At 62.8% G+C, this 22,625-nt stretch overlaps 1 protein-coding gene and 1 long non-coding RNA gene across 2 annotated transcripts; both read right to left on the bottom strand.

Annotated features, from left to right (window-relative positions):
- Nucleotides 1-1,374: 1,374 nt before the first annotated feature.
- On the bottom strand, nucleotides 1,375-5,365 carry LOC130848876 (basic proline-rich protein-like). The gene is made up of 9 exons (XM_057727251.1): nucleotides 5,028-5,365; nucleotides 4,199-4,312; nucleotides 3,811-4,144; nucleotides 3,519-3,652; nucleotides 2,949-3,153; nucleotides 2,172-2,365; nucleotides 1,804-1,950; nucleotides 1,572-1,700; nucleotides 1,375-1,468 (listed from the first exon to the last, which is right to left on the bottom strand). Exons 1-9 carry the CDS (start codon nucleotides 5,363-5,365, stop codon nucleotides 1,375-1,377), a joined length of 1,689 nt encoding a protein of 562 aa, XP_057583234.1.
- Nucleotides 5,366-6,439: 1,074 nt separating this feature from the next.
- Nucleotides 6,440-11,634, bottom strand: LOC130849073 (uncharacterized). The gene is made up of 3 exons (XR_009052681.1): nucleotides 8,681-11,634; nucleotides 8,247-8,329; nucleotides 6,440-7,971 (listed from the first exon to the last, which is right to left on the bottom strand). It is a non-coding gene; the product is annotated as an uncharacterized LOC130849073 (long non-coding RNA).
- Nucleotides 11,635-22,625: the final 10,991 nt, after the last annotated feature.

Consider the following 22,625-nt stretch of genomic DNA (forward strand, 5'->3'; position numbering starts at 1 on the left):
CCGGGGCCTGGGGCCGGCACCCGCGGGGGCTTCCTCCCCCTGCGATCTCCCCCGGTCCCTCTGGGAGAACTTCGTGCTGGACAGGAGCCCTGGCCCTGGCCCTGGCCTTGGCCTGGAGGAGGGGTGGCCGCTTCCCCAGCCCCCCCCGCCCCCACACACACCCTGTGGTCCTCCGCCTGGGCTCTTCAGGCCTTGGGGCTCAGGCCCTGGGTATCACTTAGAGGGGCTTCAGAGGGGAGGTCAGGAGGCAGCCCTTGGAGGTTTGGGTGACCTGCGTGGTCCGTGGTTGCGGGCAGGGAGCAGGGCCTGTGGGACCCGGCCCAAGGCCACCGTCTGTCTCAGGCTGCGCCCAGGCCCCTTTCATGTCCTGGGCACCTTCCATCCGGGACACGGGAGGACGGGCCTGCTCGCAGACCCCCTCTCTTCTTCCTGGGCCCAGAGCCGGGGTCTCCCTGAGGGTCAGGGAGTTAGTGCCGGGGCAGGGCCAGAGCGGAGCCCCGGGGCCTGGCCCAGATGGTCTGGGCAGGACTGCAGACTGGCTCGTAAAGGGCAGGGCATGGCCGTGGCCAAGGGCGTGTGGACAGGGCGGTGGCAGGGGAAGCCAAAGCCGGGCCTAACTAGAGCCTCGGACAAGACAGCCTCCCTGGGCCATGGGGGCCTTTTCCATCCAACCCAGCCCACCTCAGCCGGGGAGGCGGGTGGGCGGGTGGGCGGGCCGGGGGGCAGGGCGCGGCCTCGGCTGCGGACGGCTCTGCTGTGCTCCCTCCCGGGACGTGGTGTCCTGGGCGCGGCGCCCGCGATGTGGCACACGCAGGCTGGGCACAGGCCCCGGAGGGCGGCCCCCAGGCAGGGGGACAGGTGCTTCTTCTCTGCACGTTGCCGGCCGGGAGCCACGGAGAGGGTCCCTGGGGAGGGTCCGTCCCAGCACAGAGACCTTCCCGTCCACCTTGGGCCGCGGCCTAGCAGCTTCGGCCTCCCCTGCCCGGCGCGGCCCCAGACCCGCAGCCAGTGCGGAGCCCCGCCAGCCTGCAGCCCACCCCTGGCCGTCCTCTGCGGGGCTCTCCTCTCCGTGTGGACCCCCTGCCCCGACTCTGCCCCTCACCCCCACCTCCAGGCTGGGGGCCCTCGGACACCCGTCCAGCTCAGGGCCGGCCGTGGAGGGGGTGCGTGGGTGTCTGCCGGGCAGGAGCCCACCCTGCCTCGGCCCCTGCAGCTGTGTCCCTGCTCAGAGGGCGGCCGGAGCCGTCCTCCCGTCCACAGGGCCGTGGACTCGGGGGGCTGAGGGCACCACCCACCGGCCTGTCCCACCCCTGCGGCCGTCCCGGCCAGGACAGCCCACTCCTCGTCCCAGAGCTGGAATAAATGAGTGTGCTCTCAGCGGACAGAGCGGGCACTGGCAGAACGGGCGGGGCAGGGCTGCGGCGGGCGAAGCAGTGGGCCCCGGAGGATGGGCAGCTCCCTGAGCTCGCTGGGGAGGGAGGCCCCCGTTCTGCTGAGCTTACCGTTTTCAAACTCCTCCCTGAGAGGATTTTTTTTTTTAATGATTAGGGAGTTGGTCCACGCTGGCACACCTGGCCGCATCGCAGGCCCTGCCAAGCTCCCCGTCAGCCCTGGGGTGGGGCCTGCCTGGGCCCCTCTGTTCCTTCGCTGGTGGGACAGCGCTGGCCTCCCCGCTGCCGCGGGGGAAGCCGGGCTTGTTCCTATTACCCGAGGGCGGGGGCCCATCAGGCCACACCAGTGCCGAGAGGTGAGGGAGGGCGGGGAGTGGGTCTGACCCAAGGAGGTGGGATGAGGAGCTCTCACCTTTTCCAGGGAAGAGAGGTGCGGCTTTGCCACTTCCTGGGAGCTTCAGCTAGCGGGCCCACCCATCCCCCAGGCCTGGCCTCGCCCAGGGTGCTGCCACGGAGCCGCCTCCTCCAGAGCCAGGCCCAGGGCGTGGGCTCCGGGCTCCTGGGAAAAGTGCACTGGGCGCGCAGCGGCAGCTGGAGGGCGTCCCCGCCCCGGCCTGGGGAGGCTCGCGGGGTGGGGGCGGGCATGGCAGCCCCGATGAGAGCCTGGCAGTGGCACCTGCTCCCCCTCCTGAGTCAGGGGAGCTGCCGGTGCTTGTACCCGGCTTCCCAAGCGATGAGACGCGGCTCCCGGCCAGCCTTGCCAAGCCGCGGGCAGCTCACGCCCTGTCATCCGGGTGCTCCCAGCCCTTCTCTGCAAGGTTCCGGCAGGCAGGGTGGGCCCGGCCCTGGCCTCTGGAGGAGGCCTCTGGCCTCTTGGCCCAAAAAGGGACCAGGAGTATGTTCGCCTGCCCTGGGCCGAGGCGCAGGTCCCGGTGAGACCTCTGAGCCTGAGCGCAGCCCGTGCGGGGCAGATTCTGGAAAAAATGGGCACACGGATGGGCGTGTCTTGCCCTGGCTTCTGGGCAGACACCCTTTCATTGCTCCCAGGTCCCTGCTCGGACAAGGAGCCACACCCGCCTCCCCGTGCTGTCCTGTCTGCCCGGCTGCCTCTGGAAGAAGCCGCGGACCTGCCTGTGGCCCCAGCCTACCCTTTCCTTCCCTCCCAGTCTGTCCCCCTCGAAGACGTTGCGCCAGTGAGGTGTGTTTTACACGCAGGCTAACGCAAGATCTCAGTCCTACATTTTGAGGAACTTTGATAAATGTCTGCACATCAAGACACAGCACATCCCAGCCCCCGGCCAGGAACCTGCTGGCAGGGCCGAGCCCCTCGGCAGCTGCTCCAGGTGCCAGTTTGTGTGCGAAGCCTCTTCTCGATTGGCGTGCCTTCCTGGACGCGGGGACCCTCACACTCCGGCCCGTGGAGAGGCCCCTGGGTGCCCCGTTTGTGTCCAGACTCCCCCGCCCCCGGGCTTGGTGACGTCCCTGAGCTCACAGGGCCCAGGCTGAGGCCCCTTGCCAGGGCTCTGAGCCCTCCCCTCGCCCTGGTGTGGTGCCCACCCAGGGCCCCCAGGGCCCAGGAAGGTGGGAGCTGGGGACTGGCGCTCTGCCCTCAGGTGTTGACAACGGAGCCTGCGTCTGCACGCTGCCCGCTGCCCGGAGGCCGGCCCCCGCCCCCCCGCCCCCCGCAGCGGCCTGGGGAGGGGCAGCGGGGCTGGGCCCCCGGAGTTCGTAGCTGCCTGCCTCGGGCCTGGCCCTGGCCCACCTGTGGCCACAAGAGCTTTGGCCGCAGCGCTGGCCCTGCTCTCGTTCCGTGTGAGGGAGCCTGTTTCCCAGTCTATCGAATGAGAGGCTATAGAGAAAGGACATCAACCTTTTGGGGCACCAAAAACTTCTTTCCAAATAACAGCGTTTGAAACCCTGATACCTAAAGCAGATACAAGCGGAGCCACTCAGACAGAGTGGGCATGCAGGGCCCAGACCCCACCCTCCAGGAACAGCCCTCCCCCTCCCCTAGCTCCAGGGGGTCCCGGGGGATCCTTGGGTCCCAAGACACACACTTCGAGGAGCTGGCGCCGGGCCTGCTCCAGAGAGGGGAGCGTGGGTCCGGTCACCCCGAGAGCCCCTCACCGCGAGGGGCCGGTGGCGGGCTCTCCCACGCAGGGCGGTCTTCCAGGAGGAGAGACCAGAGGCAGGGCCGGCCGCTGAGCGAGCGCTTCTGTGTCCTGGGTCCTGACCCCGACCCCGTCCCACAGGGCGTGTCCCTGGCCAGGAGGGGGCGGGGTCGAGGTAAGGAGTGGGCAGGGCGCGACCCGCAGGCGTGCCAGGCACGAGGTAGGGCGTGTGTCCTGGCTGGAGGGGGCCTCTGTCACCACCAGGCGTGATGGTGCCTTCCCATCCTCAGGACGGGGGCCCATGGGACCTCCCGCATCCGGCTGGCCTGAGGGTGGCCACGGATATGGAGAGGGGCAGGCGGGGAGCGGAGGGCTGGGTTCTTGAGCCGGCCGCCCGCGAGGCGGAGGCGGGGGGCTTGGGCCTGCCCGGGGCCTGGGGCTGGGGCTCCTTGCAGAGGAGCACGGACGCTGCCGCCCTCTGAGGGCGCGGGCCGGTCCAGGACTCGCACCCCTCCGAGGCCTGTCACTAACGCACGTGGAGTGAAGTTGTGGGGAGGAGATGTGGGGCCAAGCTCCCCAGGGCCTGAGGTCCAGAGGCCTTTCCTCGGTGCCTGTCTGTCCTCCCTGCCCCTGGTGGGGGACCTGCCGGGAGCAGAGTCAGCAGGAAGGGGACCCAGGTTGGGCTGGACGCCTCACCTTTCGGCCTCGAGCCGCTCTGGGGCCCGGGAGCTGGCGGTGGGGAGGAAAGTGCCAGAGAGGCTGAGGCTGAAGGCCGGGGAGGGCAGAGGGCCGGGGGCCTCCTGCCCAGAGCTGGGGGGGGAGGGGGGGAGGGAGAGGGGACGGGGGAGGGAGGGAGGTGTAGTTTATCGTTTCCTGGGTCCACGTCCCACTCTTTTCACCAAATACTCTGTGTCAGTGTCTTGCGAGTCTGTGTTAATACCACACCTGCCTGTAGAGCATACAGGGTCCAACACTTCACAGGAGAAAAAGAATGTCAAAATGTTGCAATAATTTTGATTACTTGTTGAAATGATAATACTTTGGATATATTGTTAAATAAAATGTGTTACTAAATTTAATTTGACCTGTGTGCTTTTACTTCTTTAAATGCAACGGCTCGAAGACAGCTTGCGCGTGTGGGTCCCCGCACACTTGTTGGACGGCCAGGATCGCGAGGCGTCTCTCGGTGCCCCAGGCGGCCCACCGCCCGCCCTGCCCCGCTCCGGGCATCTAGGCTGTCGGCACCTGTGGAAGACCCGGCCCAGGGAAGGCACCTGCCTGCCCAAGGCACCAGCTGAGCCCCGATCTGAGTGGGATCGGGGGGCGGGGGGGGAAGCCAGGAGACAGAACCCAGAGACGGGCCGGCAGGAAGGGCCTTGGCTGTGTGCGGGCGCGCTGTCGCACCGTTTAATCCTCGTGACAGACACCCGGGGCTGATGTGATCTCCGTCCTCTGTCTGAGGAGCCAGGGCCCCAGCCGGGTCACAGGCCGCCAGCGGCGGAGCCATGACTCAGGTACACGTTACGGGAGGTCGACGCCTGTACTCTCCCCACTCTTTGTCCCGTGGCTGGTTTCTGAGTCCTGGAGGCGGAGTGGGGTTTGGGAATCCCCCCCACGGGGAGGGGAGGGAGGCGCTGCGGAGGTCCACACGAAGCGGGGCGGGGCCGAGGTCCGCGGTCCCTCTGTGGCGGGGGCCTTCACGGCAGGAAGGCTGAGCCCCTTCACCAGGGCGGTGAGACACAGGGCTGGACTCGGGGGCCAGACTCCTGCGCGGTGGCCGGTCTGCTCTCCAGGGGGTGACCACGGTCCACTGCGCTGGTGGAGCCCAGGTACCGCCGGGCAGCTGGTGCCAAACGGAGCCATGGGGCTGCGGGTGCCAAGTCCCCAGGCCCTGGGCAGGATGAGGAACCGGAGGCCGTGCTACCGCCACTCGCCGTGTGAGGGATGACGGTGGGGAGGTGAAGGAGCCGCTCGTGGCCTCGCCGAGCAAGGCCCCGCCGCGAGCGGGGCGTCCCCGCCCTGCAGGGGCAGGTGGCCGTGGCCGCCACCGGGACGGTGCTGCTCCGTGGCCCCAGCCTTCCTGGCCCCTCTTCTCAGGGCCTGGGGGTCCCCACGGGGCCTAAGCCCACTGCCGCGGGGAGCCGGGGGCCGCGTGGTGAGGGGCGGCCCCGACCACCACCCCTCCCTGCGCTCACTCTAGTCTGAGGGCGTCCCTGCGGTGTTCACAGGTCCGTCCTCAGCGCCGTCGTGAAGGACCTTCCTCCCTCCTCCTGGCACACGTGCCCTCGGAGCCCTGCTCCACTCCTGCCCGGCCGCCCGGTCCGAGCGCTGCGGACGGCTTCCCGTCCACCCCGTGCTGTGCGCCCGCGCCTGCGGTTCCCGCTGTGCCCCGCTCGGCCCTTGCTGTCTCTCTGGCCTCACTTTCCTCACCCATAAAATGGGGTGACACCACCCACACCACAGACCGAGCAAGGCTAGATCCACGGAGCGCCTGGCAAAACAGGTGCTCTCCAAGCCTGCCCGTCTTCAAGGTCCAGCTCAACCCGTCCCCCCCAAGAAGCCTCCTCCTGCGTCCGCTCATCCTGTCCTAAGAGGCAGGAGGAGCCCGGGAAGGGGGCCACGCCCACCACGGAGCCCCCTCAGCCCCAGGACTGACGTTGGCTCCACTCACCGTGACTTTCCATTTAATGTTTCTAAGCAGAGATGTTGACGGTTTTGTCAGCATGGTACACGCTTACCACAAAAATCCAAATAGCACGGAAATCCGCAAAGGAGAAAGCAGCAGAACACCCCAGTTCCCACCACCCAGGAACGACCGACGTAAACGTTTACTGAGTGTCCGCCCTGACCTATCTCTGAGCATAAATCCAGATGGAATAGTAGGCAGATGACAGACAGACAGAAATAATGATACAAGGATGGGGTCACGTTCCGTGCTCTGAAAATATGAAAAGGTTACGTTTATTCACGCTTACATACCATAGAAAAAAAAGAAAGCCGAAGGCATTATTTGACCTTGGGTAAATGATTCATAACGACAAGAGACATCTGTACCTACAAAATCCCTCTATAGACCAGGAAATAAATTATTTTTTGAAGTCGTTTGAAAAGGCTGCCGTCGCTGGTGGTTTTGCGTCCTGCCTTCATCGTAGACGGCGTGCTGGCCCCTGCGCCCCGTCCCTCCCCGTCTTCCACATCCTGATTTTTGTTCTCACAGGTTTCCATCTCGCTGGGACTTTGAAGCGCTCACATTCAGCTCTGGGTGTGAAAGGATGCACCGCTCACCGCCAGCCCTTCTCCTCTGGGTCCTCCGCTTGAATCACTCCCAGTTTTCTGCCTTGTCTTGTCGGATGGTGTGTTCAAGACAGGCTCTCACGTCTGAGGGCCCCGCTTGCCTTGAGACTGCGGCCAGGCTTTCCTTCCCCCCGTGTGCTGTGGATGTTTCTTCTCCTTCATGGTCTCCTGGTGTTGGACATGGGGAAATCTAAGGCTACCCAGAGCTTCCTTCTTGTTACGATTTGGTTTTTTTTCTGCTTGGACGCCTGAAAAATTCTTCATGCTTTGACGTTTGGTCACTTAAACAGGTTACATCTCTGTGTTGACCAATTCTCTCTTTTTTCTGGGATTATTCCTCGTATCCTATCCATTGGTAAATTCAGTCCTTCCTTTATTTAAGGGCAGCCTTATCTGTGCAATACCCCCAAATATCTTTTCTGTTTCATTTCTCCGTTTCTCGAGGACGTCAGCTATCCTTACATCAGCTGACCTTCGCTTCCTTTTGCCTCTCTGATTGCTTTTCTCTACACCGATTGGGATGGTTTCAAGCCTGGCCTTTGTGCCGTTTTATTTTTAGCCTTGTTTGCTGTTGTTCCTAAATCACTTTTTGGGTTAGTAATTGTCTCTAGTTCTCAGTTTGTCTTCTTGACCCTGAAATCTCTTTTCACCTCCCTCAGTTTTATTATCCAGTCTTTGAATACTGTAGTGACACCTTCTGTAAAACAGGAAGCACGAGGGAGGAATCTGCTTCTGTTTTCCGCTCAGGTCCTCTTCCAGACCGGACTCCTCCCGGTCTCTGCGCTGTGCTCCCCCGCCCCCGCCTCCCTGCTCCCACAGCGTGTCCGCAGAGGCGCAGCGTGTCTGCAGAGGTGCTGCGGTGCTCCCTTTCCGCGCTGCTCATGCTGTCGCCTGGGCCCGTCCACACCCTCCATTAGCTGTGCTGGAAAGCGGGTGAGTCACCCCGGCTCGTGTTGTTCCCGGGTTGCCTCATCACGTAAATCTTGCCCTCCTGCCTTCAGCGTCCCGGAGACGAGAGCCGTGCTTCACGCTGCCCTGCTCCCCGCAGGACGCGCCACGCACAGGGGCTGCCTGAGCGCTGGCTCCAGCGACCACGGGTTGGGGCTGGACCAAGTTCTCAAGCCCTGAGAGACGTTCTTATAATTACAGAGGATTCTCCACAGCCGTTCTGGGAGCTTAGGACGGGCAGAACAAGAGAAAATGAGCTTAAGTTACACAAGAGAAACAGGTTACTCGGAAAACATAACTTGCTAAACTCCAAGAATTTGCCTGACCCTAATTTTACAGAAGCAAAAAAGCTTGAGCTTCTTTCAGTTGGGGAGGGGGTTTTGTTTTCCCATCTTCTCTGGGTGCAGAGTTTGCTCGAGAAGCTTCCACACCTCACATCCGCCCTGTTGGGGAAAGTTTTCTTGAACAATTCCAACACCACCAGCGTTTATTAAATACCTACTCTGTGCCGGACACTTTGCGTGTCTCTTCCCACTCAGTCCTTTCAAAGCTATCCTGCAAGTTGGTTTTCATTAGTTTCTTTTCCTAGACGAGGACAAAGAAGTGCAGAGAAGTTCGGTTACAAGTCCGCAGACGGAGACGGGTGCACTTCCCAGGCAGAAGCGCAAACCACCCTGTCGCCCCAAAGCCTGGCTTCTCCCCTGCTGCCTCGCAAGTTGGCCTTCAAGGAGGGTGGGCTGGTTTCGAAGAGCCATGGAACACAGGATGGGGCTTGGAAGACAGAAGGGTGTGTCCCCAGAAGAACCAAAAGCAGGCACCCGAGCAGATCCTCGCACACCCGTGTTCACAGCAGCGCGGCTCGCAGTGACGGAAGGGCGGGAGCACCCCATGTGCCCACCCACGGACGCGTGGATAAGCAGTGGGACCCGGACATACCGCGGAATACGATCCAGCCTCCAAAGGGAAGGACACCTGACACCCGCTACACGTGGATGAACCCGGCAGACATCATGCTCGGTGAAGTCAGCCAGTCGCAGAGACAAACACTGTGTGATTCCGCTTACATGACCTAGAATACTCAAGCTCACCGAGAGAAAGCGGACGGGTGGGTGCCAGGGACTGGGGGTGGGGTGGGGTAGGGGGTTAGTTTTCAGTAGGTACAGAGTTTCTCTTTGGGGAAATTGAAATCGTTTCGGGGATGGATGGCGGTGATGGTCCTAGGAAAATGTGATGCACTTAATGCCATTGAAATGTGCGCTTAAAAATCGCTAAAATGGTAAAATTTACGTTATATATATTTTATCAAGCTTTTTAAAATGTGCTCTCCCCAGATTAGCTGGACCTGTCGTGTTCTTTAAAAACTCAGGCTCCTCAGCCTCACCCCGGACTGGGGTGGGTTCCTGACGTGCGCCTTTTAAAAGAAGCACTCAGGGGCTTCCCTGGTGGTCCAGGCGTGAAGAGTCGCCTCCCAATGCGGGTTTGATCCCTGGTCGGGGAACTAAGATCCCACCTGCCTTGGGGCAACTAAGCTCACGCGCCTCAGCTACAGAGCCCAGGCGCTCCGCAGCCCACGGGCCACGGCTGGAGAGAAGCCTGTGCGCCTCCACAGAGGATCCCGCCTGCCTCGGCAAAGCTCCCACGTGCTGCAACGAAGACCCGGCGCAGGGAAAAACAGAAAAGAAAATAAATAAAAATAAATTAATTAATTAAAATAAAAGAAGCACTCAGATGGTTCCCATGCTCTCCAGTTTAAGGACCCCTGGCCGGGATAGGGGCCTGACCGGGGACGGGCAATGGGGCCGGAGGAGTGTGTGTCAGTGACCAGGCTTCCCAAGGCCGGGGGCTGTGCCGGGAGAGTCGCTCTTCCTGCTGGTCCAGGACCCCCTCCTGGGCAGCCGGCGTCTCTGGGAGAAGCCTCGGGGCAGCAGCTCCAGGGAGCCCCGCGGGCGGGGGCTCAGGCAGGTCTGCCTCGCTGACACCACCGGCAGGGCCCTTCCCTTGGAAGGAGAGGCTCTGGGGCCGGGCAGGGGCCGGCGGGGTGCTCTTCCCATCGCTTCCAGCTCCCTCGTACCGGGACCTTCCCATGTCTGGGCCCCAGCGTGATTCACTGTTCAGAGTTTCATCCACAGGGAAGTGTCGGCAGGAAGCGTCTGGGAGCAGGCGGCGGCCCCAGGGCCGCGCTCTCGTGAGCCCGAGAGCGCGGGCTGCCGGGGGTGCTGTCTCCACTGCTTCTCTTCCCTGGGGACCAGGCCCCTCCCTGCCCAGAACAGCCCCTTCTCGGCTATCAGGGCTCCCAGACAGGGTGCTGTGCGTCAGGAATTAGGGGCTGGGGTCCCTCCCCTCCTCCCCTCTCCCCCCTCTGGGGGCCCTGCCTCACCCTCTTTCTGTCTCTGCACCCGGGTTCTCTGCCTGCCGGGCAGCCCCACTTTCAGGGTTGCTCTGCTTGGACGGGTCCACTGCCTGTGAGCAGGCTCCAGGACCCCCAGGAACTGGGGAGGGGTCCTCCTCAAAGAAGTGCCAGGAGGACGCCCCAAGGGTCCTGATCCACTCGCAGCCCTGTGCTGGCACCTCGGATCTCCCCAGGCTCTCCGCCCAACCCACCTCCTCCCCAGAGGGCTCCCACATCCCTGTCTTTGCAGAAGCGCTTCTGCCCAGAAACACAGAGCTGTGCAGGAGCAGGGCCGGGACACGCACCAGTCCTGACTCCAAGTCCCAGCCCTTTTGTTTCCCCAGGGTGCTGTGAGTTTTCTGGGTATCGCGGTGGCTGGCTTTAAAATCTCCCCTGATGTGGTCGGGGCTTTGTTTCTTCCTTTCCCTGTAGTTCCTCTGTAATTAGGCTCATCAGGGAGGCTCCTCGTCCGTGTAGAAAGGGGATGATGTAGAGCCTTCCACACAACAGGAGGAGGAGGAAGACCCTCCTGAGACTTGGGGCGGGCACAGGAGGCAGCGGAGGCATCAGGGTGCTGTCCTCCTCCCCCACCACCGGGTTGCATTCAGGGGAGGAAGAGCTGTACGTTAGGGGTAGGAGCACCCAGCGAGCTTGGTGGGGTCCCCACGCAGGAGGCACCCTCCTAGGTCTTAGTATATGGACTCAGAATTTGCAGACCCCTTAGAAAAGCCCAGTGGTCCCCATGGGGCCACATCTGAAAAGGGACAGAGCAACAGAGTAGGTGTCTGGAGAGGTGGCTCTGCACTCCCGCCCCCCAGCTTTCCACAGCCTTGCTAAGGCACGTGGGGCTTCTCAAAGGTCCTGCCTCCCGTCCACGCTGCAGGAGGGGCTGAGAGTGCTGACTGGCAGATTTGCCAAGGAGTTGGGGCGGGCAGAGCAGCCACACGGCTGCAGGGTGCACACCCAGGCGGGGACGGAGGTTGTGTCACGACCGGGACTCGGGGCGTCTCCGGGGCCAGGAGAGCTGAGATGGGTGGGGCCGGGCCAGCAGGGAGATGGCGCCACTCCCCCAGGAGCAGCCCCAGGGCCTCGCCTTGGACGGGGCAGAGGGACCTGCAAACGGAGGGTGGCGGGTGGACCCCCACTCTCCTGCACCAGCAAGGTGGCCTCAGGCACCCTTGAGATGAGCAGGAACAGCCCTGAGGCGGCGTTTCGATGCTGAACTCATCACGCACCCAGGTGACTGTGACTGAACACGACAGGCTGATGTAAACCAGCGCCCCAGTTACCCTGCACGGGCAAGCTGATTTCTTCCTGCTGTTGGTGCTGCACCACCATCAGAATCAGAAAGCAGGCCTGTGAGTTCCCTGGAAGTCGGTGTAGACAATGAGGTAGTTTGCTCTTTTTTCTCTTGCATATTTGAGTATGTTATGTAAACATTAGACATCTGCAAACCTAAAGCTTCACACCTAGAAACTGAGAGATACCCCAGTCTGGGTCAGAGACCCCCCACCCCGGCCTGGAGCGTGGAGCAGGGGTTCAGACAGGACTGGGCTGGGCACCGGCCCCCCCAAGCCCCTCCCCAGGGGCCCGGCTCTGCGTGGCCAGCAGGGTGAGTCATGCCTCTCTGTTGTCAGACCGACCCTGATGGGAGGATCAGCTCCAACAGCAATTAGGGTAATGACCCTGTTTGGAGGCCACGGACCTCCCTGCACCGGGTGGGAGTCTTCATCTGGCAGCAGCCCTACAGGGCTGCCCGCTGCCCTACAGTGGCCACCCTGCAAGGGCTCAAGCAGGGGGAGTGGGGCGGATGCGTGGTGGGGTGGGGAAAGAAAAGCCCCTGGTGGCCGCTGCGGTGGGGGCTCTGGGCCCGCCCCCGGCTTCCATTGATGACCCCTCCCCTGCCTGTTTCCACCCACAAACCCCATCACCGTGGAGACGGACCGCCATTCCTGCCAAGCCCCCAGCCCCTCGGGGCGGCAGGCCGTTTCCCGAGGAAAAGACCCTCGCGTCCTCCCGACCTCGCCTCCCAGCTGCCCTGACCCCTCGGGAGCTGAGGCCCGGCTCACAGGCTCCCCGGCTGCTCCAGGTGGAGTCCACACACTCAGGGGACCCGGGGAGGAGCCGGGGCCCCGCCTCCGGGACAGCGGGGAAAGGGGAGGAGCCTGGGCGGGACCTCAGGGGATCCTGGGGACCAGGTGGCCGTTATCCATCACCTGGCAAGCTGGGCTCCAGGATGAGAGGGGCAGCACGGGTGATGGGGGCACGGTGGCTCCCTGGCTGTCCCCACCCATAGAGGGGACGGTAGTCATGAGGGGGCGGGAGCCGGGCGTCTTCTGTTGCAGCACTGCCCTTGACCACCTTACTTGTTCAGTCCTTGCAACGAGCCCGCCAGGTGGGTGCCGTCACCTCCGTTTCACAGGCTCCGAGAAATGACGCGTCTGCCCAAGAGGTCATTAGCCGATGAGAGGTGCCTTTGTCTCCAGACATTGTCTTAATCACACTGCTGTGGGTCTTTCAACAACACACGTATTTACTTGGGACTCTGCGGCCTACCATGTGCTCTCACACCAGTAGCCTGTGTGTTCTTCAAAGAGCGCCCTGGGGAGGGCGGTGACCCAGAGACCACGCCATGCTGGAAGGATCACGGTCAGGTGACCTGGCCTGAGCTCCGTCACTCTGAGCATGGTCTGAACACCAGCATCTCCAAGCTGCTTGTCAGAAATGCAGAGCCCCAGGCCTGCCCCGGGCCTACGGAAGCAGAACCCGCATCTTAAGGAGATTCCCAGGTGAATCAACGCACGTTCAGATTTGAGAAGCACTGACGTAGAGCATCTGTCCCAACCCCTCATTTTACAAGCGAGAACACTGAAGCCCAGGGAGGGCGATGACGCGTCCAAAGTCACAGAGCAAGCTGGAGGCCAAGCCTGGCCCAGACCTCCGCTTCATACCAGGAAGCGTGGGAAACAAAGACCCCAAGCAGAGCACGTTCCTCCTTGAAACCCAGCCTCTCCTCCCCCACCCCCCTCCCACATCTCATTAAGCTGAGCAGGCTGAGCCCCGACCGGACTGTCTCTACAAAGTCCAGCAAAGGCCGAGGGTATTTCTGAAACAAACAAACTAAAACTAAGCTTCCTGTTGAAGCCTGGTGGACCGTCCTGCCATGAGGATGGACCTTGGGAACGAAGTTCTTGGCCAGTACCACGCCTCAGGAACCGGACTGGAGCCCTGCTCTGGCTTTCCTCCCCGACAGCACCTCAGTTTCCCCATCTGAAACGGCAGCAGGGCCTCGCAGGGGGCGTAAAACTGCCCAAGCTCTCAGAGTGACAGGCCCGTCGGGAGACAGCGCCCATCGTGTCTTCCTGTCGGGGTTCATGGTGGCTGCGTTGCGCTGGCTGCCTAGAGCTGTCCCATTAAGCGGGATGCATGAAGCGATGCCCCCCCACCCCCCTTCCCGGGGGGGCTAGGGGCCGAGGACGACTTCCTGGCAGAGGCGTAACTTCAGGGCCTCGTCCTCCAGGGGAGGTGACGTCCCCGTCCCCGTGACTACTTCCCCCAGAGCCCTCGGAGCACATTCTTTTCTGGGTACGAGGGAAACCAAACAAAAAGGGGCAGAGGGGAGGGGGTGAGAGGCTGGCGTCCGGCGCCTGCGTGCTGCCCTTGCCGAGGGGCCGTGTCGTCCCGGGGCCCCTCCCCAGCCCTGGGGGCCAGCCCTGGGTCTCACACCCCCACCAGCCAGGCGCCCCGTGGCCTGCTCAGAGTCCGACAGCTCCGGCCGGGTGGCCGAGAGCGTCTCGGGGTTGGTGTCTCCGTTTCCCAGGGCAGCTGCACGCGTCGTCGTCTCAACACCAGCAGTGCCTTCTCTCACGGTCTGGAGGCCAAAATTCCACAGTCGAGGTGGGGGCAGGGTGGTTCCTCCTGGTGGCTCTGCGGGGGGCGGGGGGGGCGGCGGGGGGCCCGTGCGCCCACCTCCGGCGTCCTGGGTCCTCGGCTGTGGCTGCACCACCCGCCTCTGCCCGCTTCTCTGGCTCACCTCCCTCTGCCTTCTCCTGGGGGGGCACTTGTCGTGGGCTTCAGGGTGACCTCATCTCCAGATCCCTAACTTAATTCCATCTGCAGGGGCCCTTTGCCCACGTAAGGTCCCCTTTGCGGGTTCTGGGGGTTGGGAGGTGGACGCGTCTTTTTGGGGGTGCCACAGGGCCGCCCGACGGCTGTGCTTCGGCAGCGCTGCGCACCCCAGGCTGTCCCGCACTGTGTGTGCTGGGCGGGCGTGGAGGGGAAGCCCGTGGCTCAGGTGCGGGAAGGACCTCTGAGCTCAGCCTGGCCCCTGAGTCCCGCAGCCCCTCTGGGCCCCATCCTCACAATGGGGGTGTTAACCGGGGCGGACACGTCTCTTGGGAAACTGATGGGCAGATCCCAAGAGATCAGGACAGGAAACCATTCTGTAGACTAAAGAACTAGATACATATGAAGCAGGGTCATGAATCCATGTGCAAAAGGACGAAAGCAGAGGCAAAACCCGTCGAAGCCAGCCAGAGGGCCCCGCAGGGCTCACTCCTGAGGGTTCCCTACGATGTCCCTCTGCGGGACTAGGAGTGAAACGCTTCATCCTGGCCACACGCTTCCCTCCCACCGTCCTGCGGTCTCCAGTGTCCCGTTTCCTAAAAGGCCTCGAATTTTGTCTCTGTGCCACTTTGCCCACCCTCCCCAGCCCGAGTCCTGAGCTGAGGGCAGTGGAGCAGGCGTATGTGGCTTACGCGGGGTCGGAAGTCACCAGTTTCCAAGACAGTGAGTGGGGTGACAGACAGACTCCTCTGTGACAGAGGCCGCCCAGGCTCTCCTTGGGGCAGGAGGGGCCAGCACTGCAGATGCGAAGCGTGCGGAGAGGCGCCTTTGGGAAGGAGTGAGAGGAGCCTGGCCGCCCGGCCCACCCCTGCTCCCTCGGCAGCAGCGGCGGCGGCCAGCGGAGGGAAGGCCGGAGGTGGCTCGAGAGTCAAGGGGTCAGGGACCCCTCCCAGCCCAGGTCCTCTCCAGCTCCTTGTCACAACGCGCCCAGGTCCAGCCCCAACCCCAGCAGGGCCTCTGGGATGACAGTACCTCCTGGAAGGAGGGTAGGGGCAGAATGGTACCCAAAGGGGCCTCTGGCCACAGGATGTCGTACCAGGACGCGCAGATGGAACGCTGCTGGACAGGCGCGCCCTCGCTGAGCCACGGCGACCCCCGGGCCTGCGGGTGACACGGCAGCTTTGGTGCGCTGGGGGACGCACGAGCACCTTGTGCTGAGTGGGGAGGGGGTGCTGTGTCCGGCTCAGGACACCTGTCGGGGGGGGCGACCACGTGAGCTGGGCTGGAGGGGGGTGAGTGGGGAGGGGGCGCAGCAGCCCTGCCAAGCAGAGAGGCCACGTGACCCCTCAGGCGACGACTCGGGCCAGGTCAGCGGGGGACCACAGATCCTTTGGGAGCAGCCTGAGGCCGGGGCCCGCTGGGCGCAGACGCCGCGGCGCCGGCCTGCTCGTTCCCGGGGCTCCTGATAAGTGAGGACCCGGGCTGGCGGTGCCGGCCGAGGCGGGGGGCCGTGCAGACCGGCTCTGACCCCAGCGGGGTCTCAGCCTGACCCCAGGCCCGCGTGTCGTGGCTCCCACAGGCGCCCATCGCGGCCTGGCAGGCTGCCGCCCAGCAGCTCAGAGCAGAAGCTCCGTCGGGGTGCCCGCTGCCCTGGGTGTGGCTGCCTGTCTGCGGGCGCGGGCGGGTGACTCACCCGGTTACCAGGAGGCCGCGAGGGCTGGGCCTGGGGCAGGTGACTGTGAGACCCGGGGAGCACAGGGCCCACCGGGGGGGGCGCACACCCCAGCCCTGCCGGCTCGGCTGCTCCCACGGCAGTTCTGGGGTGGCGGCTCTCCCCCCCAGATGCCGCGGTTCTCCCAGCACAGGAACCCGCTCTCAGACTCCCCTCAGGCTCCATCCCCCTGCCCCCACCCCCAGGGGACCCCCAAAAGGAGCAGCCACCTGGCCCCATGGTGCCGGAGGCCTTCGCGTGGTGGGGCCACCAGGCCACTCTGCTCTCAGGGGCCTCTTCTGACGAATCAGGAGGTTGACCGGATGGTCGGTGAGCCCCCACCTCTGATGTTCTGAGGGTCCAAGGTTAATGAGGACAGCGTCACGACTCTGGAGACGTGGCCCAGGAAGGGAGGAGAGGTGGGACGGCGGCGGGGAGCACAGGGAGGGGGGAGCCGAACCAAGGGGGGGAGGATCTGGAGGGGAGGGCGGGTGGACAGGAGGTGCTGCGGAAGGAGGGAAGGACACTCTGTTCATCGTTAAGCTCCTACAGTCTACATATTTATGGTCACCAGAAGCCTGTGAGGTAGGTGTGACTAATCTAACGTTACAAAGAAGGAAACTGAGGCACAGAGAGGTCAAGTGGCCTGTTCAAGGTCACACAGCTGGCAGGGGCCCCGAAGCCCCGTTCCTGTTTCCCAGGCTGGCTCCTGGGAAGGCCGTGGAGGCTGTGCTGCAGCAGCTTTGGTCCTGCAGAGCCATGTGCCCCCCCAACCCCCGCATCCTGAGGCTGGGGCTCCGCCCGGAGCCCGAGTCTTATCACAGGTTTGCAAAACAGCGCTGCTGGCCAGAGGGCAGGGCAGCTGGAAAGGCCGGCGCTGGGCTTGCCGGCGTAGGGAGGGCAGAACTGGAACTTTGGGTTGGCAGGGGGGCGGGCCCCCAGCAGCGCCGGTGCTGACAGCAGCCAGTTGGGCGGGGCTGGACCAGGCGGCCTTATTCATCACCTTCCCAGCCCCCCGGCCACCGCCCCACCCACCGCACCCAGGGAGACCAGAAGAGCAGCTCCGAGAGAGAGTTCTGGGGCGCCGGGGGCCCGGGCGCACAGCCTGGCCTTGCCCTTAGCCGGCCCGGCCCGGCCCGGCCGCCCAGGACCCACCCAGGCTCACCCCGCTCTCCGGGCCTCGGCACCCAGCCCTCCGCTCGCTCTCCGCCCACGGCCGGCCCTCCCCCTCGTCTCCACCCGCAGAGCAGGGGCGGACGCGTGGGCACCGGCCCCTCTAGTCACAAGGCCTCTGGCGACGGGGGCCTGGCCGCGTGCTCCCATCGTCCAATCAGGGCCCTTGCAGAGGGCTCGGGGCGTGGCCTCTGCCGTTCGCAGCCCCTCCCTCCAACTGGGGGCCCGGCAGCCCCTCTGCGGCCCCTCTGGACCTTCCAAGCGCAATGACCCTGGACGACGGGGCTGCGGGCACCCACACTTAGGGTGGCGTGAGGTCGCACCAGGAGTCAGGTCCAGGGTCTGTCCACTCCCACCCTGGCCCCCTGAGGGCAGCGAGGGTCCAGGGCTCTGCGAGGGGTCGACACTGAGTCTGTTCCTTGAGATCCTTGGCGAGATGACGTCCTGGATTGGACTCTCCCAAGACGCTGGATCGGCCAGGGCAGGCAGGGAGGGAATTCTGAGGTCCTGGCGTGGGTTTCCCGCAGGAAGTGCGAGGGCAGCTCCCTGTGCTCCCCGGAGGCCTGGAGAGACGAGACGGGCTGGGCCCGCGTGCCTTGGGCGAATCCTGACAGCAAGCGGTGAGACGGGGTCCCAGGAGCAGCTGGTGCACCCTCGACCGGGATGTGCCGCGTGTCCGTCACCCCAGAGACCCGGCCCCAGAGGAAGAGGGTGGCCTCCACTGAACGCAACAAGCATTTATTGAGCACCCAGTGTGTACCAGCGGTGTGGACGGCGGGGAAAGAGAAGCAAACAGCACACAGCCCCTCCCCCAGGCTAATAAGGCGACAGGGGCTGTAACACAAGGACCCGGCTGCGAAGGGTCCCGGGAGAGGGCCCTGAGTTCCCTCCTGGTTGGGGAGTTCCTCCGCAGGGATGCACAGGCCTGCCGAGCTGACGGGCGGCAGGAGGCAGGGGTGGAGGGTCTTGTCGCCCTCGTTTCAGGCCTCTCAGTGGCCTCTCAGTCCTCTGAGAATAAGCGTCAAAGCCCAGACAGAGGTCTAGAGGGTCCCGCGTGCGCCTGTGCTGGGGCCACTGTGTTCACACACGGAAGCACCTGAAATGTGGCTGCTGTGTCTGAGGAACAGAATGTTTTACTTTTTTAAATTTATTTAAAAATTTTTAAAATTGAAGTATAGTTAATGTATACTGCGTTAGTTTCAGGCGTACAGCCACGTGGTTCAGTTATACGTGTGTGTATGTGTGTGTGTACCTAACCTTTTTCAGATTCTTTTCCCACGTGGCTTATCGCGCGGTGCTCAGTGGAGTTCCCCGTGCCGCCCGCAGGCCCTCACGGCTTGTCTGTTTCCCGCGGCTGGTCCGTATCTGCGGACCCCGCCCTCCCCTCGCTGTATGGAGCTGCGATGGGTCCAGTCAGCACAGACACAGAGCCGTGCGGGACAGCGCACCCTGCCCGCCTGGCCCACCTGTGGGCACCTCCCCTCCCCACGCCAAGGCCGCACCGGCCTGTGGGTCCCAGGACATGCCAGGCTCATGGCCTCCACCCCACAGTTCCCTCTGCCGGGGCCCCTTCCCTCCCCGCTGAGACAGGCGGCCGAGCACCCCTCTCTGACCCCTCCCTGACCACCGCTCGGAGGGTGCGTGGAAGTGGACCCGGCCGTTCCTCACAGTTCTGTCCGCAGGACTGGCCCGCTTAGCGCTGGGGACAGACTTGGGCGACAGCCTGAGCTGCACGCCGAGGAACTTATGTGCAAAAGCAGGGAGGAGGCACCGGCGCCCAGCCAGCTGGGCAGGGCTGGTAGGAAACAAAATGAGAAGGGAGGCTCCTGAGAGGCCGGGGAGGGGCCGCGGGGTCCCCCAGGGGAGGCCTGTAGCTCCTGAGTTGGGCAGCCACGGGGGACCCCACTAGCTGACCAGGGACGCGGCTAGAAAAGGCCGGGCAGCCGGGAGCAGGAAGCCCCAGGCAGGTGCCGAAGGACTGGGCTGCACAGGGCCGTCCCTTCCAGCTTAGGGGTGCACACGGGAAGCGACCGCTTCCGGCTCCATTTGGGGTTCCGGTGGAGGTGGGCCCTTCACCTGGGGGGCTGGAAACTGAACAAGGAGTAGCTTCAACCCTTAGACGCAGCAGGAGCCCCAGAGGCCTCCTTGCAGCCTTCCCCTGGGCCAGCCCCGGCCTCCCCCCACCTCTAGGAGGTGAGCTGGATAAAGGCAGGAACGTTGCGTCTTTTGACATCACGTCCTGGGATGGGCCTGCCTCGTGGGAGAGCCTCACCAAGTGTTCGGTGAGTGAATGAATGGCACTTCTCGGAGAGCCCTGGGTGCTGAGTGTGGGGTCTGGGCCCCAGGCAGTGCTGCAGGGCGGGCAGCAGAGGGTGAGGCCCCAGCCCCACTTGTCATCCTGCTTTGAGGATGGAGTGGACTCATCTTGTTTCTGAATCAAGTCAGAATTAACTTCTTCCAGGATCCTTGCCCTAGACCACCCCACACCCTCTGAACGCGACTCTGCCCACTCCCACTGGGGTGCTTTCACCACCTAAAGGCATGCCGTTCAGAGCACACTCATCGCTGGGGCCTCCGTTCCTCACTTGGGGACTGTGGCACTCTCCTCTGGCCTCCTTCAGAGGCAGGGGCCCCTCGAGGCAGGGCTCGGGCAGGCGGGAGGGAGAGGTGCGAGGGAAGAGCTGTGGCCAGACCAATCTCCCCAGCCAGAGCAAACCTCACCGTGGCCCCAGACCCACGGCTCGAGTCCCCTTCCTTTCTTTCTTCCAGTTGGGGGAGTCAGACTTGGTTCAGATCCCGGCTGCACCACTGAGTTTATGTTTCTGAGCGTGTTTTCTCATACGCGAAACAATGGGGGTTACTGGGGGTTACTGGGAGATAAAGTAGTGTCTGCAGAGTGGACGGGCTGTCCGTGTCCACGTCCAGACTTCACTTCACCTTGTTGTTGGGGTAGGAGAGACAAAGTCCAGAAGACCCAATTCAAGATTCTCCTGCTCTAACCGCCTCCCCCCCCTTAATTGACAGCAGAATTAGAGAGTGTTAGGGCTATGGTGGACTTGGAGAGCTACCAAATCTACCTCCTGGCTTTACAGATTTGGTGGGAAGCATGGAGGAGGGGACCTGTCCAGCATCATGAAGTGAGTTAGGGATACAGCTGGACCGGATCCCAGGTGGCCTGGATGTTGTGCCACGTGATGGGAAAGGATGCTGTTACAAGGTTGGTCCACAGAAGGCTTGTCGCAGGGAGATCACGAGGAGGCAGCCCGGCACCGGCACCGAGTGCCCGGCTGCTAGATCCTGGCTGCCTGTGCTCGGCCCTGCCTGTGCCACGTAAGAGCCTCCTGACCTTGCTGGGCCTGTTTCCTCATCTGAAAGAGATGATGGCGTAGGTACCCACCTCACAGGATGATGGTAAGGATGCAAATGACACGGTCCACGTGAGGGCCCAGACAGTGCCTGATTCGTAGGAGCACAGCAAATACTTGCTGCGGCTATCAACATATAAAAATGTCAGTATCAAAATAATAGAGAAGCGTCTAGAAAAACTTCGTATCTGGAAACAATATTAAAGATAATCAGTTTCAGCTTCCAGGGGCTAAACATGGCCTTTTATAGCAATACGGGCTACTCCCATCACCTCCTTCAGGGCCCTTCTGCCTCCTAAAGGTAGCAACATTATCATTATTTAAAGATGTAATTGACATTTATTATGGCTAGCATATTAGGTTATAGATGGGTCAAGTGCGTGATACAATGGACTTGTATTTTTACGTGCTGTCATGTATACTTTATAGGACATTGGGGCCCTTCTGTCACTGGTGTGCACTGTACTTTAAGGCCACTTTATAGGACTTTTATAAGGGAGGCCGGATAGTGTGGAAGGGAGAGCACTGGCCCTGGAGTCGCCGGGCCCAAATGGAATGGAGGCTTTGCCACATATTAACTGGTGACTACAGGCAAGCTACCTCCTCTCCGAGACAGAAAACTGTCCAAGGCTCCGTCCAGCCCTGACCAATGACGGCTGGAAGCGGAATCTTACAATTTGAAGTGATGGTCGAGGTCTCCAGGGGTTGAACTTTGGTATCTATGACATATTGTTGGTCACATCTCTGGTTTATTTGACGCTCAGTTCTTAGGGACAGAACCCTCAATTATAAAACTATTTCTGTTGAAACCATGACGTGCTTTACGATATTCTGCTCTGCACGTGGGTCTTGGGAATGCATTACGGAGAACAGCTGGGCTCCGCGTATAACACCCACGTCTCAGGAAGCCAGCGAGTGACCATCATGTGGTCCCCGAGACCATCCCCAGCCTTCTCAATTCTTCCTAGCAGAATCCCCGACAAGCACAGAGTCTGAGGAGCCCTTCCTCTGCAGAGCAGAAGGGCAAACTGAAAGTGAAGGCTGTGAGTGCCAGCGACAAAGGACAGCAGAGGTGACCCGAGCACAGAGACGCTGACGGGGCTGCACGGCCAGTTCCGCACTGGGCGTCCGGCACAGGAACTCCACGTCGTGGAGAAGTGCATGGATGTGCTCAGGGTCTTTTGCTGAAGGGGAAAGGCAGGGTGCGCTGCCTTTAGAGAGATTTCCATCAACGTAGGTTGAAAATGTTCAGTTCCTGCTACACGCCAGATTCCCGGGCGCCCGCTACCTCGGGGTCTGAGGACAACGTCACAGGAACGAAGCATCACGGCCCACGCCCCAGGGAGTGTGGGAACAGGCACACAGCATCCTAGGATAATAAGTCCACAGCCGGGTAGTTTTAAGGGGTAGACAACCTTCCGGTTTTTCAGTAAGGATCTGAGTAGGAGTCCAGTTAGACTTAATTTACCTTAAATTAGCTCATCTTCGTTTATTCGTCCATTAAAGACGTATGTTTGATCGAGCCCCTTTTAGGGTGGGGGCACCCACTTTAGGGGCTACGTCTGAGGTTTCAGAGACCTCCCCTGTCCCCATGCCGTTTCCCCTGGTGTGCCCACGCCTTGCGGCCGTGGGGGAGGGGTCCTACTTTGTGGCTTTGCACCTCCTCTCCTCCTGGCCTGGGCTTCAGGCCCCCCACCCCCGCAGGCTGGAAGCTGCCTCAGAGCAGAGCCTTTGGAGGGGGCTGTGCTCCGTGCCCTCAACCTGGGCGCCTGGGTCCACAGGGCTGGTCTCCGCTGTGACTTCAAGACGGAGGGAGATGCGCATCTGGGGGCCCAGTGGGGACAAGCTCCCTTTTCCTGGACAGACGTCTGCCTGGGTGCCGAGCTGAGCACACACACTTTACCCCTGAACGTGCGGGGCCGGGACAGAGGGCGGCTCCCTGGGGGCGGCCTCACCTCAGCGGGTCGCGGGGAGAGGGAAGCGGGGAAAAGGGAGAGAGAGCAGGAAGCCGCCTGGGTCCACGCTGGGGGCTGGAAGCCCTGCCCCCGGGAGCGCGGGGCCCGCCGCGCAGCGCCCGGGGCTCGGCTGGCGCGGCGGCGGCGGCGGGGAGGGGGCGGCGCGGGGCGGGGCGGTATATCCAGGCCGGCGGAGGGCGGGCCCGCCAGTGCCTGGACCGGG

The sequence above is a fragment of the Hippopotamus amphibius genome, chromosome 3 (genome assembly GCF_030028045.1).
Source record: "Hippopotamus amphibius kiboko isolate mHipAmp2 chromosome 3, mHipAmp2.hap2, whole genome shotgun sequence".
NCBI classification, from domain to species: Eukaryota; Metazoa; Chordata; class Mammalia; order Artiodactyla; family Hippopotamidae; genus Hippopotamus; species Hippopotamus amphibius.

Excerpts from the sequence above, each read along its gene's own strand:
- LOC130848876 (XM_057727251.1), bottom strand. The coding sequence starts at position 5,365 with ATGGCTCCGTTTGGCACCAGCTGCCCGGCGGTACCTGGGCTCCACCAG. Across the intron at positions 4,145-4,198 it reads GAGCGGCTCGAGGCCGAAAG|GTCCCCCACCAGGGGCAGGG; the intron begins GTGAGGCGTCCA and ends TGCTCCCGGCAG. Across the intron at positions 1,469-1,571 it reads AGGGCCTGCGATGCGGCCAG|CGAGCTCAGGGAGCTGCCCA; the intron begins GTGTGCCAGCGT and ends CTCCCTCCCCAG.